The sequence below is a fragment of the Macadamia integrifolia genome, unplaced genomic scaffold (genome assembly GCF_013358625.1).
Source record: "Macadamia integrifolia cultivar HAES 741 unplaced genomic scaffold, SCU_Mint_v3 scaffold3329, whole genome shotgun sequence".
In the NCBI taxonomy this organism is placed as follows: domain Eukaryota; kingdom Viridiplantae; phylum Streptophyta; class Magnoliopsida; order Proteales; family Proteaceae; genus Macadamia; species Macadamia integrifolia.
Genome location: NW_024869403.1, coordinates 1 through 19,585, shown reverse-complemented (window position 1 = coordinate 19,585; position 19,585 = coordinate 1). Strand labels below are relative to the sequence as shown.

Below are 19,585 nucleotides of genomic sequence, written 5' to 3'. Positions count from 1 at the left end.
TGTCTAAGAGTATGATGGCTTAAGGCAACGTTTCCATGTGTCTATCACTCTCTTATGTAAAAAGACATCTTTGCCTTATGTTTGAGGGAGGAGAGAGATAGACACAGGGAATATTGCCGTCAATAGATCAACCACATTCCTGGACAGATGACCACTTCCCAATTTATTGTTGAGCCATGGAGAGGAGTGCTGATATGCCGATCTTAACCATTGATTTGATATGATAGATCATCGTCTTGATTGGCCAAATACCCATTGATAATTGTGGACCACACATCTCTTTTGATGGCCTACTGAGTCAATCGGCACAGTTACTTTTTCCCCCTTGAAATTGATAATGAAAAAATAGAATAAAATGTTTATTGAAAAAAAAAAAAACCATTTTAAAGAATCATCAAAGAATTTCTTCAAAAAGTTCCTTAGAAGAATCAAAGAAATGCAATTATTTTTGCCATTATCTCATTATGGGTGGTGGAGGTGCTGCTGCTGCTGATGCTATTATATCTATTCGTCAGTTCCTTCTTCAGTTCCTGCTTTTGGGTTTTCTATACCTTGCTGAAAGCCTTCATGTTGTTGGAGGTCTTAGTACTGAGATCACTGTAAGCTGCATAGAGGGAGAGAGACTAGCACTGCTCGACTTCAAAGCTTGTCTAAACGACACGTCTGGGCGACTCTCTTCTTGGATCGGTGATGATTGCTGCACATGGACAGGTGTGAGCTGCAACAATATGACCGGCCATGTCAACAAACTCGACCTACGTAATCCGCTTGTATTCCAAAAATATTACGGTTCTGATGGATTTCTATATTCAGAAATTGATTGGGATGCTACACGATTGACTTCTTTGGGTGGGAAGATAAGTCCTTCATTGCTCAAATTGAAACACTTGAATTACTTGGACCTCAGCATCAACAATTTTCAAGGAATCCATATTCCAAAATTCATGGGTTCACTTGAGAGCTTGAGGTATCTCAATCTCTCTTATGCAGTATTCAGTGGAACAATTCCTCCTCACCTTGGAAACTTGTCAAGATTGCAATATCTTGACCTCCAAAATACGGATCCCTATTTTGCTGAATATGAACCAATGACCATCAACAATCTTCAGTGGGTATCTGGTCTATCTTCTTTGAGGTACCTAAACATGAATTATGTGAGATTTACAGGTAAGGCTTCAAGGGATTGGATACAAGCTGTTACTATGCTTCCTCCTTCTCTGTCAGAACTACACTTGTCGAGCTGTGAACTTTCCAAGATTCCTTTCTCTCTTCCATATGCAAATTTCACTACTTCTCTTTTAGTCCTTCAACTTTCCTGGAACAACTTCAACTCCTCAATTCCTCCTTGGCTTTTTAATAATATTACTAGTCTTATTGTTCTTGATCTTGGGGGGAATAATTTCAAGGGTCCTATTCCAGATACTTTTGCCAACACTAGTTCTCTTCAGAACCTTGACATATCAAGTAACGATATTGGAGGCAGGATACCAACAACTTTGGGAAATCTTTGCAATTTAAAGAGTTTAGATCTATCAGGATGCGGTGGTATTAATGGAGAATTAACAGAATATATGAACAGTTTGTCTATGTGCAATTCTAATAATAGCTTGGAGAGACTAGATTTATCGTATACTCAACTTTCAGGTCGGATTCCATCATCTATTGGAGACTTGTCGTCCTTGATAGAATTGGACCTCTCATCAACTCAACTTTCAGGTCCGATACCAACATCTATCGGAAACTTGTTGTACTTGACAAAATTGGACCTCTCATCAACGCAACTTTCAGGTCGGATTCCATCATCTATTGGAGACTTGTCGTCCTTGATAGAATTGCAGCTCTTTTCAACGCAACTTTCGGGTCCGATACCATCATCTATCGGAAACTTGTCCTCCTTGACAAAATTGGACCTCTCATCAACTCAACTTTCAGGTAAAGTGCCAATTTCTCTTGGAACCTTGTTGGATCTCTCTAATTTTAATTTTTTTTCTCTTCTTTATTTATGTGGGTACTAGGAACTCTATTAATTGAAACTTCTATTTCAAGTCCAGTGTTTTTGCATCTCTTATTGGAAGCTTATTGTCTTTGAAAACCCTCCCTGGTGCTAAGAAAATTTCTATGACTTCAGGTTCAATTCCAGCATCTATCGGTAACTTGTCGTCCTTGATAGGATTGTACCTCTTTTCAACTCAACTTTCAGGTAAAATTCAACTTTCTCTTGGAACCTTGTTGGATCTCTCTAATTTTAATATATTTTTTTTTTCTTTATTTATGTGGGTACCAGGAACTCTATTAATTGAAACTTCTATTTTAAGCCCAGTGTTTTTGCATCTCTTATTAGAAGCTTATTGTCTTTGAAAGCCCTCCCTGGTGCTAAGAAAATTTCTATGATTTCAGGTTCAATTCCAGCATCTATCGGTAACTTGTCGTCCTTGATAGGATTGTACCTCTTTTCAACTCAACTTTCAGGTAAAATTCAACTTTCTCTTGGAACCTTGTTGGATCTCTCTAATTTTAATATATTTTTTTTTTCTTTATTTATGTGGGTACCAGGAACTCTATTAATTGAAACATCTATTTTAAGCCCAGTGTTTTTGCATCTCTTATTAGAAGCTTATTGTCTTTGAAAGCCCTCCCTGGTGCTAAGAAAATTTCTATGATTTCAGGTTCAATTCCAGCATCTATCGGTAACTTGTCATCCTTGAGAACATTATACCTCTCTGAAACTCAAATCACAGGTCCTATTCCGATATCCATTGGAAGATTGTCATCTTTAAGAGATTTGGACCTATCCAGCAATCAAATAATGGATGCAACCATTCCTGAATCTATTGGAGAACTTTCAGAGTTGGTTGGTTTGAACATATCTAACAGTTCTTGGAGGGGCGTTATTTCAGAATGTCACTTTAAAAATGTCAAAAGTTTAAAAACGTTAGACATCCAATTAGAAGCTACAAATAAGCCCTTGATTTTTGAAGTGCGTAGGGACTGGATTCCAACTTTTAGTCTGGAGAGTATCTATATGTCTAACGTCCAAATGGGCCCCAATTTTCCTTCATGGCTCGCAACTCAAAAGAACCTTGGTACTATAATTCTCAGAAATGTAGGAATTTCAGACACCATACCAAATAGCTTTTGGAAATTATGTGCTCGACAGCGGATAGTTACTTTGGATCTCACTCGAAATTATATCAGAGGGAGGGTACCAAATTCTTTGGAATTTTTCGGTGCAGGTTCAGTAGATTTGAGTTTCAATCAAATAGAGGGTTCTGTCCCCCTTTGGTCTAATGTCTCTTATCTCATTCTTGGGACAAATTTATTGACGGGACATATTCCTCAGAACATTGGTGAGGTTTTAGGTTTTGGAGTATATCAATTAGATTTTTCCGGGAACTTTCTAAATGGGAGCATTCCTTCTTCTATATGTGAACTAACGAGTTTGAGCATTCTGACTCTTTCAAACAATAGTTTATGGGGAGAAGTCCCTGATTGTTGGAAGAACATGAAGGACTTGTATGTTTTAGATTTACAAAACAACAATCTGTCAGGAAAGATTCCTCCATCAATAGGTTCTTTATCTTTCCTGACTTATCTATCACTTAGTAGCAATAACTTTCATGGCAAGCTTCCTTCATCATTAGAAAAATGCTCAAATTTAGAGATTCTCGACCTTGGCAGAAATGGATTCTCTGGAAATATACCAACATGGATAGGAAGAAGTCTGTCATCTTTGCGAATTATCCGCCTTCGTTCCAACTTTTTTACTGGAAAAATTCCTTCACATTTATGTAAGCTTTCAATGCTTCATTTCTTGGACCTCGCACACAATAATCTATCAGGATTTATTCCACAATTTTTGGGCAATTTGAGTGCTCTAGAAGGAAACGACACAGAAAGCATAGCCACTGGTTATCCAGAACACATGACGGTAGTTACAAAAGGATGAGAACTTGAATACAGCACAACTCTTGACTTGGTGAAGAGCATTGATCTTTCGTGCAATAATCTATCCGGTAAAATTCCAGATGGAATAACAACACTGGTGGGATTGGGTACCTTGAACTTATCAATGAATCATTTGAAAGGAAAGATTCCAGAGAAGATTGGGGATTTGAAAAATCTTGAAACCCTTGACCTCTCCATAAACCAACTTTCTGGTGAGATACCTCCGAGCATATCTTCTTTAACTTTCTTGAGCCACTTGAACCTCTCACATAACAATTTATCTGGGAAAATTCCATCAAGCAACCAGCTCCAGACTATTAGCGATGCATCCATGTATGCTGGGAATTCAGGACTTTGTGGATGGCCCCTAGCTATTAATTGCCCAGGCACTAACATATCTCCACCTCCAACATATGCCAAAGTGGATGGAGAAAATGAACTAAACATGGATGGAGATGATGGGATGGATATGCTCTGGTTTTACATTGGCATCGTTATGGGCTTCATTGTGGGATTTTGGAGTGTTTGGATCACTTTATTTTTCAAGAAATCTTGGAGGATTGCTTACTTTCGGTTTTTCTCCTTATATTGAATGTGGGGGTGTTTGCGGAGGAAGTTGGAGCTGCAAGCGAACAAAACTTCAAGGACTTAAAGCAATTGATCTGTGTCATCTCCGTTGTTTGTCTTACCATGAAATAATAAAAGGTACGTATCATCCTTTTAATGTATATGTATTTCCTATTAATTTGATACATAAGGGAGTTTTCTTTCTTGCATTCTGTTCTTTTCTTTTGCTTTATCATAGGAATGTGTCTAGGGATTGGCATTGGCATATATTCATAAAGAATGGAATCTCTGAGTTTTTGTTGTAAGTTTTAATTTTCAATCGATAAAACTGTGGTGGTACAACTACTTTACACAATTACACCTAGCAAACTAGTTAGTTTTTACTGAAAATGCAAAGGAAATTGTGTGATACAAGGTGGACAACAGATTTAATATTAGAATCATAAATTTGAGACAAGATCAATATATGGTACATGTACTGCACTCCCCTCCCTCCCTCCCTCCCTCTTTTTTTTTTTTAAATAGGTTGCACACACCTTCTATATTGCAAGACCTGCTTTAATTGTTTCCACAAATGTAAGCTATTTGTTGCACCTGAAGTCATGGTGCATAGCTGATAAAGATGACATAGTGGATCAAATAGTAGATCACTTGGATAAATTGCATTTGGAAGCCCAGAAGGTGAATTTCTTTTTAATTTTTATTGTGCAAACAAATTGGATAATTTTACCAAAAAAATTGGATAATTTATTAGGTCTAGCAACTCTAGAGTCCATTTTGAGCCCGACCCATTAAATAATTCAGCTATCTATTTGAGTTCAATAACATAACTTTTATGTTTGCCAGAATATGATTAAAGAAGCAGAATTTAAAGACTGCTTAAATATGATGGAACAGATATAATTTAAATTACATGTTCTGAGCTTGTGGTCCAATCATACTCTGTAGACATCACAGTGAAATGAACAGGCCCTTATTCTATGGAGTACCAGGGCATGTCCTTAGTAACAATAGGCATAGGAAAATATGTCTCATAAGCTACTTCACATTTGCCACCTGAGTCAAAAGTTATGTAGACTGATCTAGAGTCTATGTAAACTTTGTCATGGTTGCCAATTGCGGTCATGTTGAAACATGAGATGCCATAGGGCTTATTTGGTTAAAGAAGAAATAACATGCTACTAAGAATTTTATTGCATAGCTAACGTCCCCAGTGTGAAAAATGGAGACCATTGATATTGATTCGGGTTGTTTATTTACATAAGAATCTCAAATTATATAAACATATTGCAACTGCAAATTTGTCTAAAATTTTTTAATTTGATTGCAATTTTACAACATCTCATGAATTTTTCATTTGGTACCAAAAAAAGAAAAAAAAGAAAAAAAAAAATCCATTTGTTTCTATGTAAAATGTTGAAAAAGGAAAATTTTCTTATAAATATCGTATATCCACTATTCGTTTTGATGTAAAATGCAAAAAATGGGTTGAAAAATAAGAAAATTTTACAAGCACTTAATCTTTATGTGAAATATCATTTGTAGAGAAACTTTACATCTAAAATAATAGATTAAAAAAATTAAATTAATTAGAAATTTGGCTACAATTTAGTTTTATTTCGAATTTCAAAATAAAAAAGAAGTTTCAAAATCATAAGGATCTATAGACAATCAATGTTATAAGATTTACTGCATAATGTTGTTAAATTATTATTGTATTTATATTTTTTACTTTGGTTAATATTTGAATTGTAGTTAGTCATATAAAATAATAGCAATATATAAAAGAAAGAAAAAAAAAAAAGGATACACCTCATCTTTGCTTTCGTGTGACAATATGTTAGCATCCAAATTATAATGCTTAACATCATTATTTAATTATACATTGAGATTCAATCCATTCCCACAACCCATATGGAAATAATAATAATAATAATAAAAAAAAGACCTTAGATGAAATTAGTAGAAATAATGTTTCAAAATATCTAGGAATAGTCAATTGAGTTCGAAGAATAGGACCTTAGATAAAATTAGCGGGAAATTGACATGTGATCAATCCACATGATTGTTCATCTATTTCATAGTCAGAATGACCATTGACCAATCATGTGGTAGAAAATGGCCTAAGTTATTGGATCGTTATATTAAAAAAAAGAAGAAAAGGGAAATTAATTAGAATTGTTACAATTTTCAAATTTTCTATTTCAAAAGAAAAGGAAAATTAATCCGAACAGTTTTGGTATCTCATCTTTTTAAAGCGTGGTATGTTTAAATACGAGGAAGGATTAGGATGTATATAAAGAATGTGTGAGCCATTTGGCTTGAGCATTTTCTACTTAAGTTAGACTTGCATATATCTTAGAAACCAAATCGACATACTACAGGGTAGACCCAGCAAAATATTTTCGAAATCAACTTTGTAAATTCAAAACACCATTTATAAGCCATATCCAAAATTATTAGCATAGGATAAAATTTCTTTCTTTCTTTTTTGTCTACTAAATGTGGTTTTTAATGTTGGCGGTAGAAAAACAAAATTATGCAATTCATATCTCATCCATAGAGAGGAGTGTGAAATGTATACCAACTTATTTACACCTTTATTTACCAAAAAAAAAAAAAAGTTTACATATTTTACCAACTACTATAACTTGGATACATGAATCTTCTGTCTCATCCTTTTTGTCTAGATAATAGGTATAAGAATAAAACATGTACAAAAAATACTAAAAAATCAATTATTTAAATAAATATGAAATCCGAATTCAAGTTGATGTAATATTATATCTTTCTTGTTCATCTCTAAGACTTCCTAACATCCCTATCTAGCTATCCTACCTGTTTCTATTAAAGGTCAAAACAAAGCCTATCAGACCCCTTGAAGCTGAAACATTTCAGCCATATTTTAACCATTGTTAGGACCATCTGAAAGGAAAATTCAGATTGAGTTTCATCCATATTTGATTGTTTTAATTTACCGGTATAAATTCTATTGAGACTGTTATGATATTTCTATAAGAACCAGATAAAACAGATCCACAATGTCCAGATCAAACAAATGGTGATGGTCTTGCCGTTGAAACTAATATATATGGTGTTTTTATTTTTTTTAGACAAATATTAGTAATAAATAGTTTTCTCATGCTGCTAAAGACATGCTCATTAGCTAGTAATTATAATATAATGGTACTTTGGTTAAGGAAAAATAAGAAAGAATTGAATACAAGGCAGATGATAGGAAACGTTGGGGTGGGGGAGACTGACACATATGGAAGTGAAGAATACGAATGGGTTTGTGTGTAACACCCTAATAAATTTCGAGGATGAAATTTATTCTTAGGAGGAGAGATTGTAATACCTTGAAAATTTCGAGGACGAAATTTGTTGTTAGGTGAGGAGATTGTAATACCCTGAAATCTGACTAGGGGTATTTTTATCTTTTGACCATTGTAGGGTCAAGGTGACTTAAAGTGAAGATACCAGACCATTGAGGGTGCATCAATCATTGATAAGTGCTAAAACTCATCCATTAAATGTAACTACAGTATAATAACTTTAGGGTTTTTGCCATGGAAATTACCATTTTGCCTTTTAAACCCTCCTTTACCATTTTGCCACTAGACCATATTTTGACTTTTTTTTTTTTAATTTTTTATTATATGATTTTAATATCAATCCTAATACTGGTTTATTTATTTAAGAATATATATATCTATATATATTTACATATTAATTCATTATTCACATGGATAATTAGATAACAAGTGGATAAGGCCTTATTAACTAACAACCCTAACTAACTAATTATTACTAATTAATAATTAACAAATGAAGGCTTCGCTAATAAATTTTGGACTTCCCTTTTGAAATTTTGATAAGCTTGAGCATAAAGTAAGTAAGATAAGATAGGATAAGTGAGAGAAAGAGTTGGAGATCAATTATGACTAGAATAGAGGAAGAGAGAGTTGGAGATGAAGTAGGAATGGTAGTGATAGAGTTGGAGATGATTTGGGAAGGGGAAATAGAAATAAAAAATGTGGCTCTAGTGCCTCTCACCCTCTATTTATGAAAAATCAAAAGGAAAAAGAAAGATATTGTAGAAAAGAAAGAGGAGAAGGAAGAAGAAGAGAACAAGGAAAAAAGGAATCAAAATTTCAAACGATTTTCAAAGTAAGAGCTAGTAACATGATTTGATTACTTTCTTATATTCTACTTGGAGGATTAATCATAATTTAAAGGTTTGGGATTTTGGATTATAGGATTAAGGAGAGAAAAAATAAGATTTTGATATGTTAACAATAATTTCTATGTTATTTGACCTTCGGGAGGTATGACTTGGTTTTTAGGAGGTTGGACACTAGCTAGCTTCTGTGAGTTTCTGTATGTTGAGTGGAAGCAATGTGATACTATGACAAATTGGCCATTCATGGATGATATTTTGAGTTCATTGTTTAGCTTATTTTGAATCATCACATGTACTTATGCGGCGATATAAATGTAGCAATGTAAGTATATATGATATGCTTGTTCTTTTGTTTCCTGAAATTTTTTATATTATACTATATATGTCTTTCCTGATATTGTTGTATGATTGTGATTTCAAACATGTTTAATGTTGTGGTTTTACTCACTAAGTTTCTTCCCAGATACTTACCCTCATAACTTGCAGATAATATTGGTGAGGACTATTATGGAAATGACATGAATGTTGAACCTATAGTTGATCAGTAGAAGAACACTGCTTATGGTTTTGAAGAAGACAATGATTTTTATTTTTAGATGATGTAGACCTTGAGTTAGACTTTAAAGATATACTTTAATTTAATTTTACTTTAAGTTTGAAATTTGAATTAGATAGTTGAACTTTAAATTTTAATAATATATTAGTTTGGTTAACTCTTGCTTGCACTTATGTTTGTGTGGATACTACTCCGGTTCATTATCTCCTAGAACTTACAGATCTTGTGGACCATTGATGTTCAAAAACCCTAGGCCGGGTTTTGGGGTGTCACAGTTTGTTTCTACACTAATGGATTATTTAGATATTAATAATCACGTGGACTAATCATAGACTGCGAAGTGACAAATAATGAATTTGATAATTTCACTTTAATGGGACCCCTCTCCCCTTTATGGTACCCAAGAGAGGGCTTAAACAATGAGACCACTTTCTCCAATCTCTGTCCATTATGCTAAAGTTTTTATTGCCACACATTTAGAGAACCTAGGTTCTGAAACAACTTCACAGACTGCGTGTTGCTAAAGGATGTGAGCCAATTTTCCTCTTGGCTTTTGTAAACGACCTTATCCTCTTTGAAAAGGGTATATGAGAGAAGCAAGAGTGTTCAAAAATCTTATCACCAATTGCTTTTTAACTTTTCAGGTTAGAATCTCAATGTTATAATTCTAAACCACAATTCAGTGTCAATTTTATGAGTTCTTCCATGTCTCTCCTGCATCCAAATTGGATTTATAATAGGGAATTCCTTTCAAGGGAAAGAGGTTATCTAAAGATGACTGCTTAAATTTGTTATCTAGAGACAATTCCCACATTAACCATTAGAAAAGTCAAGGTACCTTAGCATGGCCAGGAGACATAACTTAATCCAATCAACTCTGTTAGCCCTTCCCCAATACTGTATGACATGCTTTAAATTATCATAGATATGCTCAATAAGCTTGATGCTGCCAGTAGAGACTTCTTTTGGTCTTGTGGAGAGCACAAGCTTATTCCTACAATTGGGTGGAAGACAATATGCTCTCCCAAGGTAGAGGGCTTAATTTGAAGCTGTTGGCCCCCATGAATTCAGCATTGTTATGTGAAAAGGCCTAGAAGCTTCTCCAATCGGATTTATCTCTTTGGGGAAAGATTATTAAAGGCAAAATACGTCCCTTCATGCATCTTTCTTCACTCTACTTGTCTTCCTGGTCATTAGCCTCAAGGGATGGAAATCAATCTACAATTATAGCGACTAACTTCTCAAGGGGTCCTTTTATAAAATCAGATCTGTAATCTGTTGTGGCTAGAAAATCAATCCATTGGCCGGATTGAGACCTTCACATCAAGAGAAGGAAGAGATGGCTGTAGTTGGACTCCGAGTGGACTCTTTGATGCTCAACTTAGTATGAAAAACAATAGATATTTGTATGGGTGCTAAAAGATCCATAAAGTAAGAGGGTGAGAGAGATCTATCTTTACCTCTAGGTCATCTACCTATTTATATAAGTTGGTAACTGCTCTTGGTCTTCAATTGAATACCATGCCAAACTTGTGAGTGCGTGCACCTTGTAGATAGCGACTTGGGGATTTGTGCTATAAAAAATTGATAATGATGTCTAACCACGATGTGTGTTTGGAGTTGACTCTTTCCCATATGGCTCGTAGCCAATGGTGGGGTGATTCTTGGCATATCAACTCCTTATCTTTGGGAGCTGGAGTGTGACTTAGTTGCATCTTAAGAGATGAGACCTGGTCGTTCAACAAGAATAAATGCATTAATGGCACATCAGAAGGAGGCGCGGGTGCAATCTTTAATGACGCAACAGAAGGAAGAGTAGGATTAGACTACGAAAACTTAGGGGTGGCATGATCTGCTAGTTCGACCTTAGCAACAACTAGCATCTCCCTCCTCGAGTCTTTAGGATGGGAAACCAAGTCCATTTGTTCTACCTCATAAGTAACTTGCCCCTGAGAAATAGCGTCGATACCAATCAATACTTTCTTTTTTCTGTCTTTAGTCCTTCTCTCCTTGCACGCAGTCAATGCCTCACTATTTGCTCCCTCCTCTCCTTCATCCACTTCTTCTTCTTCATTCTCAGAATTGTACACGTATTGTATCACTTCAAATATGTAATTAGGAGCCTTCTTGAGAATGAACCTCTTACAGTCCTTGAATCCTATATAGCTTTCTCTTTTTTCCACTAGCTCTGTCACCCTTATCATCTTTGCTTCAACATCACATGCCCTTCCCCTAGGTTCTTCATAGTTATATTGAACATTCTTTAGTGGATTAATCATTTCACTCCTCTTCAGCTCCAAGATTTTAACCTTCTCCTCCATTTTTAATTCGAATCGTAAATGTTCTGCCTCTTCTACGGATGTGATCTTCTCCTCCTCAACCTCCTCAAGTAAGACTAATGGAATGGGATCAGTCAAGATCAAGATGCATGATAGCATTGTCAGAACCTTATTCGATGTTAGGAATGTACCTAATTTGAAGAAGAATCTCATCAGTTTGTTGACTCTTGATTCAAATGGGTGTAAGTATACAATTGGCGGTGGAGTCATAAAGATCAAAAGGGGTGTTCTTTTGTTGATGAAAAGAATTAAGGTTGGCAATTTATATGTGTTGCTGGGTACTACAATCAATGGTTCTATTGTAGTAGTTTCATCATCTATGTCTGAATCGGATGTCACAAATTTATAGCACATGAGGTTTGTCCATATGAGTGAGAGGAATAGCATCATTAAGTAAAAGGGGTTTGTAGTGTTGTCAAAGTATAGAAAAAGTGGAGTTCTGTGAGAATTATGTGTTTGGAAAGTAGAGGAGAGTTAGTTTTAGTACTACTACTTATAGGACTAAGGGAACGCTGGACTACATTCAATCAAACCATGAGACCCTTTAGGTTTGCTTAAAATGGGGCTGGTGCAAGGTACTTGCTTACTTTCATTGATATTTCTATAGAAAGGTTTGGGTCTATTTTTTTAAGCACAAAAATCAAGTATTTGTCACTTTCAAGCAGTGAAATAATCTGCTTGAAAAGCAGACCGAAAAAAAAATTAAGAGGTTTAGAACCGATAATGGCATAGATTTCTATGAAGGTGACTTTAAAGTTATGCAAAAATGAAGGTATTACAAGACACCACGCAGTTGTTAAAATACCTTAACAAAATGGAGTGATAGAGTGTATGAACAGAACCTTGGTAGGAAAGGCAAGGTATATGTTATCTAATGCAAGATTGGGCAAGAAGTTTTGGGCTGAACAGTTAATATAACAACCTTTTTGGTGAATCGATCTCCTTATATAGCTATTGAGTGTAAGAATACAAAGGAAGTTTAATTAGGTAAATCTACAGACTACTAAATTTAAAAGAATGTAGATGTCCTGCTTATGTACATGTGAGTGAGGGGAAATTAGAACTTAGGCTAAAAAATTAATGTATTTTTCTTGGGTATGGATCTGGAGTGAAAGGATATGAGTTGTGGTATTCTTATCCAAAATTAGGTTTGCACAAAAAAACTTCTAGAATCGAGTAGGACTTCCCTAGAATTGCTTGTAATCCCAACCTGCGGTTACAAATTAAGTCCATGGGTTTCTTTATCACACCAACCAAGGAACCACAAGCCTCCTTCACCTCTCTTCTAAGCTTCTCATAAATATATGAACTAGATTTTAAAACCATGGTGGTTCATATTCAAACAAAGTACAATCTACTTTAGTTCAGCTGCCAACTTTTACTGAAGAAGATGATACTTAAGGGAATTAAGAAGAGCGGTACAACATTACCAGAGATAGACTAAGAAGGAATATTAGACAACCATAAAAGTATGAGTATGCTAAAATTGTTTCTTATGCATTGTTTGTTATAGACACAATTAAGATAGTGAGCTTGCGACATATTCTGAAGCTGTTACTTCAGTTGATTCTACAAAATGATTGGCTGGAATGAGTGAGGAGATGGAATCTTTTCATAAAATCAGAGTTGTAAGCTTATCAAGCTAAGAAGAGGGAAGAAAATTGTTAGTTGCAAATGAGTCTTTAAGAAGAAATAATCTGCCTCAAGTGTTGAAGATGCTAGGTGTAAGGCATGGTTGGTCGCAAAGGGCTACAATCAGGTACAATGAATTAATTTTAATGATGTTTTCTCATTTGTTGTTAAGAATATTTCTATTCATGTCCTACTTTCTTTAGTTGCTATGCTTGATTTGGAGTTGGATCAATTTGATGTAAAAACAACATTCTTGCATGGTGAACTGGAAGAACAAATTTATATGCATCAACCTAAATGTTTTGTTATTGAAGGTAAAGAGGGCCATGTATACTTGTTGAAGAAGTCCTTCTATGGTTTGAAACAGTCTCCTCGACAGTGGTACAAAAGGTTTGATTCAGTTACAGCTAATTTTAGATACTACAAATATTAGTATGATTGTTGTGTATATTTCAGAAAGTTCTTTGATGGGTCACTCATATATTTGTTGTTTTATATTGATGATATGTTGATTGCAGTAAAAGACATGAATGAGGTCAACAGGTTGAAGGAACAATTAAGTTCTGAATTTGAGATAAAAGATTTGGGAGTAGCAAGGAAGCTCCTTGGTATGAAGATTAAAAAGGATACAAAAGCAAAAGTTGTGGCTATCTCAATAGGAGTACACTAAGTAGGTATCGGAGTGTTTTGGCATGAAAGATGCTAAACCTGTAAGTACTCATATTGCATCTCATTTTAGACTTTTAGCTACTCTATCACCTTAGACAGATGAAAAGGTGAAGTACATGTCATGTGTTCCATACTCTAGTGCAGCTGGTTCCATTATGTATGCATAGTTTGCACTCGTTCAGACATTTTGCAAGCTGTCAGTGTGGTAAGCAGAAGCTTATCATGTCTAGGTGAAGCTCATTGCGAAGCACTGAAGTGGATACTTAAGTATTTGAAAGAGATATCTGGTGTCTGTTTAGAGTTTGGGGGGAATGGTAATAGTTTATCTAGTTATATTGATTCAGATTATGCAGGTGATCTTGACAAGAGGAGATCACTCATAGCATATGTATTTACTCTTGGAGGAAGTACGGTTAGTTGGAAAGTTACTTTACAGGCTACAATTGACCTTATAATTTTGTTTAAAGCTCTCAATCATTGAGGGGAAGCCCCCGCAGTACGGTAGGACCCGACCGACCGTGACCCGATAGATCAACCTGTGACTTGGAGGAGTATATGATGTACTTTCATCTTGTTGAACAAGTATTGTAACTTGGGGGGTTTTTTCGAGCTAGGGTTTCAGAGCGAGTTTTCTTGCCATTATTTAGGTGTTCTTGAGTGATATCCAGTGTAACCTCTCTTCTACATAGTGAAACTTTTTCTTCTTCACTCGAGGACATAGCACACCACATCGGTGTGTGAACCTCGTTGAATCTTTGTGTGTGGTGAGAATCTGTGCTTGTTTATTTTTGTATTTATTGGTATTTGCTCTAACAGTATTCAAACACCCAACGTCACAGGTTTTCTATTCTATCAACGGTAAAGGACAAGGGACAGGACAACCAAGGCCTAGCACTAAGGCTTATTATTTTCTCAAAACAGTTTAAGGAAGAAAAAACTAGTTGTGAGGTATAAGTTTCTTGCTTTGAGTTTCCCCAGTGAGTGAGAGGATGATTATAATTGTAATAATAGAAAACAAGAAAATATCTAAACAAGTGGCTTCTTCTATCAGAGACAGAATGGAAAAGGAGATACTAGCAAATTCAATAGAGAGTAAAAGCAGGAGAAAAAACAACATTATAGCATCATTGCATCTTGCTTGCTATGGCCCTGTAAGCCAGGGTGCAGCGATTCTACCACCCTTGTGCTTAGGGCAGTTTTTCAAAGCTTTCAATTATTGAGGGGACTCCAATGTCAATTTCTTGGTTGCATATTTCTACAGGTGGGCCTTGGAGATATATGCATCTCAGAAGGAAAGTCCGGTACCTATTTTCCCAAGGGGAACTTCTCTCTTCCTTGGAAACTTAGATCAGCAGACTCCCTAGCTGATCACTTACCCAAGGAGGAGATTGACAGGTACAATTTATACGTAGGATCGCATCCACTAATGTAAACCCCTTCTTTCTTTCCTGCCTTTAGCTTCCCTAAAAACTGCATCTTAGGGTGCCACTGTTGGGCCTGTTCTGTTGTGGTTGTGCCATATTCCTCTGTTTCCTCTCTTTTCTCTGTAAATTTTAATAATTCACAAGAGGTGACAGGGACATAGCTTGGCTATGTCTCTTGCAGATGGTGGCCTGCTTTGGCCTGACTCTAAATGGGTGAGGTAGGAAGGCCATCTTAACTGAGACAAAACTTGCAGCTACATTCCAGAAAAGAGTGCTTTATTTTAAGACCAACCCATATTGGAATTTGGATTCTATGACTAGAGATGAGAACAGAGTACTGAATTGAATTAAAATGTCCCAATTTTTCTTTTCAAGTCACATTTTAAATCATGAAATTAGCTTTTATCAAGCTGAAATCTTCTACTCTTCTGCAAGAACAAAAAAAATCTCCTATTCTATTAGTCATTAATGCCAAATAAGTCTGACAAACAGGAGACAATGAAGATGGATCAATGGACCAATACATCACATGCAACAAATTGGAAGAAAAAAAAAGGGGAGAATATATTAACCATCTAATAATTTCCAACAATCTTTTCAATTTCTGTCATACAAAATTCATTCAAACGAGCTGCCTTTCTAAAGTAGACTCATTGAGAACTTCATTAACATTATTTTGTGCTGACTTCAGCTTAGAATCGTCAAGGTATTGCTCATACAAATAAGAAGCAAAGCCCCAAAAAGCCATCAACATTGCCACCACCTTCACCCCATCCATCTTGTCATGGAAAAACAAAACAGCAGCAACAGGACCCAGAGCCAAAGCCAAGGTACTAATTACATTGGAGAAAAGTGAAGATACCACATAAATCAACCCCACAACACCAACAGAAGACACTTGCCAAGCCATAGCTGTCCAAAGTAATGACAGCACATAAGATATTCTCCCCTTACCAAACCCATCCATCTCCCCTTTCAAGCTCCTCCATTCACCACTGGCAAAAAGTCCTACAATGCAACAACATGTAGCAACAAGTGAAGTGTAGATCTGCATTTCTAATACCACGGAAAATGTCTCACTTTTTAAAACCTTTTGGAAGGAAAGCTGCATGAGTGAAAGCAGTAGGGAGTAAATGGCTGACGCACCAAGGTTGCACAAGAAGCCCAATACATACTTCCCTCTAGAGACTCCGGCAGGTTCTGTGGAATCAGAATGAAACCCAATGAGGGCGGAAGATAAGGTTAGGACTACAACAGAATTGAGTATTAAAGCAGTCAATTTTTGAGAATTGATGAAGAAGGCGAAGACTGCATTAAATGCCAATTGGGACGCACATATGAGGGAATAAGTTGAGGCAGAGAGGTATAAGAGCCCAATTGAGTACATCATGTTGTCACCAGCAAGGAGAACCCCAAGTGAGACATAGACTAAGATGAGAGTGGTAACAGAAGGCTGTTCGGAGATGGTAGTTTTGGGGGTGATTGAAGATTCCTGAGAGGAGAGGATGATGAGTGGGACAAAGAGTATAGGAAAGGCTGCAGTTTGGACAAGCGTTGCCATCCATTTACTATTTCCACCTTGGTCATAGTAGAACCTCCCAAGAAGAACAGCAGTAGTTTGACCAACAATAAGAAAGAAAACATTTATTGACACCAAAATCCACCAATGCCAGCTTCTGAGCCTGAGTGGTGATTGATCAGTGGCTCTTCTGTCTGCGAGCAAATGTGGTTCTTGAATCTCTTGTTGTCCTGGAAAGAAAACACAAAACTTAAATAAATTTAGTGTGTTGGTAATTCAATTGAGTTTAAAAAGGAACACTGCAACTGTATAATTTCAGAAATAAAATATTGGAAAATGCGAAGCAAAGGAAGAGAAAGAGAACCACTGCAAAAGTTATTGAAAATCCTCAGACAATGAACTGAGTAATTAATAATGAGGGAAAAAAATCCAGATTAAAGTTTGTCCAACAGGTTTACATTTTTGCATTCTCAATGACATGACTGTTGGATTTTCTTTCTAACCTCAATAACTGCAATTTACATGGAAGAGTGTAAGGACCAATACAATCAAGTCTAACAAAGGCTTTCAGAGGAGAAAAAAGAATCTGATTGTCTAGGAAGCTGGAGGCAGCAAGCTTTGTAGTAATCTTCTACTCAAGTCAGTAATAATAGGCCATTCAGTATGGTAATTTAATTACACAGAGAATATGTACCAGGGAAAAGCTGTAAGGGCCTTATTGTGTGCTTATAGGATTGTCAATGTTCAAGTGGATGGAAACTATATTTATTCATCTGGAACTTGGATAAGGAAATGAAAATCTATGTTTGGTGAATAAGTTCTCTTAAATTATTGTAAGTTTGGTGAATAGTTCTCAAAATGTATAATAATAATCCGTAACGAAGGACAGTGGGATTAGTCTTATGGTGAATTATTGGAAACTCAATAGGAATTCACCAGAAGAAAGATAATAACAATCGTATATTTGAGAAACAAAAAAGTGGGAAATGGAAAATTTTCGCTCATTTCTTATAAAGCATTATCTAGAGAGAGAGAAAGAGAGAGAGAAAGATACCTGGCATTTTACTTGCAGCGGTTGAAAGCTTGGAATTCGGTCAAGAAGTAAGAAGAAGATACAGAGAAAGCAGAACAGAGGAGAATGAAAGACGACCCTTCTCCTATCTTCTTCCTGGTATACCGTGGTTACATTACAAATCAGATAAACCCTTTAAACTATAAACCCTAAAACCTTATCAGTTATTAGGGTTTCTTTAGCTTGGGTGAATCACAAACAAACACTGAGGAGCATTGATCTCTCCTTGTTTGTGTCGCTCTTTCTCGTTAGAGAACAGAGCGACATTAGCGGAATAACCAAGCCAGGAGAACACTGTGGTGCCACGTCGATCAAGTAATGTTTTCAATTAGAGGCTATTTATTCTTTCTTCTTTGACCCACAAAAGAAAGAAAGAACTGACTGTGCCAGCATGAGACATGCGGAGGAGATCCTTTCTCCATCTTGAATTAGAAAGACAAAAATTCTACACGTGGCAGTGAGGTGGAGTGGGTCTGGTAAAACTATAACTTTTAAAATGTCTCTCTCACTGGACCCCCCACCGATTGGTAATGACCATTGACCCAAAACTATGGAGTATTCTACAATTAGGTCATACCATGGACCACGAGAGTAGGGAATCCGTCCTCCCATGTTTGGACTTATTTGTCAATTTACTCATTTGGGCAGTTTGATGTTGAAGGAGAAAAAGCAAGTTGACCAATTTTGCCAAGGGAAGCGTTTTCAAGCTTTCAGCCCAAGTTTTCAAAGAGAATTTTTGAAAAATCTCCTCTATTTATTTTTGAGTTCTATTTTTAGATGGGCATATCTGGAAAGGACAAAATTTAGCTGCTGTCTCACCACCCTTGTGGCATCCAAGGAAATGAAATCTAAAAAGAGTATTTTGAAAAATACTATAACTCAGGAGAGTATTTGTGAACCCCGGGGGGAAGTGAAAATTTCATTTCTTTGGTTGTTAGCAAGGGGTCACAGCCATAGTTAGCAAATTCGGATTCGGGAATTATTCGGACGGAGAATTATTCGGAATAATTCGGACGGAGAATTATTCGGAATAATTCGGACGATTAATTTAAGGATTCAGTCAAAAAAGCGGTCAAAAAATCTTATTGGGGTTTTTTTTTTTTTAAATAATGTTTAAATGGACCGAATAATTCGGTTTAATTTGGATTCGGTCCGAATTATTCGCGATTTATATTCATTTTGGAAAAAGTCACGAATTTTAAAGAATTTTATTTTTAATTCGGATTCGGTCCGAATTTTTGATAAAATTCGGAAAAATTCGGTTCGGCCGAATAATTCGCGAATTATTCAGCCGAATTGATAACTATGGTCATGATCAATGATGTTTTCCTGCGTAGTATAGAATTACAAAATTGGCGAATGGCAAAAATGGCTGAGGTCTTAGACGCATTGACCTAGAAACTAATATGTTTGTTGTGGATTCCACATGTCAATGAAGGTAGAATTGCATAAATATTCATCTGAAAAAACATAAAGAGTACAAGAAGGGTAGATAAGTTTGTGTCTGAACAATTCTTCCCTTTCCTTGCCATTTACAGGCAGCATCTGACAGACCAAAATCCAGCTCTCCGCCATTAAGCTCTCCAAGTTTGTACAAGTATGTCTTCTACAGGATCCCTATCTTGTCTTCTCTCCGCAGTTTATTTACACATAAATAATTTATCTGAGGACCAATTCAG

At 35.9% G+C, this 19,585-nt stretch overlaps 2 protein-coding genes across 2 annotated transcripts; one reads left to right on the top strand and one right to left on the bottom strand.

The window, feature by feature from the left end:
- The first annotated feature begins 464 nt into the window (after nt 1–464).
- On the top strand, nt 465–4,801 carry LOC122068019 (receptor-like protein EIX2). The gene is given in 4 exon segments (XM_042631839.1): nt 465–1,932; nt 2,129–2,200; nt 2,398–2,469; nt 2,667–4,801. Coding segments are annotated over 4 exon segments (3,483 nt in total). The 3' UTR covers nt 4,538–4,801.
- Nucleotides 4,802–15,854: 11,053 nt separating this feature from the next.
- LOC122068018 (probable purine permease 11) lies at nt 15,855–18,217 on the bottom strand. The gene is made up of 2 exons (XM_042631838.1): nt 17,889–18,217; nt 15,855–17,064 (listed from the first exon to the last, which is right to left on the bottom strand). The coding sequence occupies exons 1-2, from the start codon at nt 17,893–17,895 to the stop codon at nt 15,938–15,940; spliced, it is 1,134 nt and encodes a 377-aa protein (XP_042487772.1). The 5' UTR covers nt 17,896–18,217; the 3' UTR covers nt 15,855–15,937.
- Nucleotides 18,218–19,585: the final 1,368 nt, after the last annotated feature.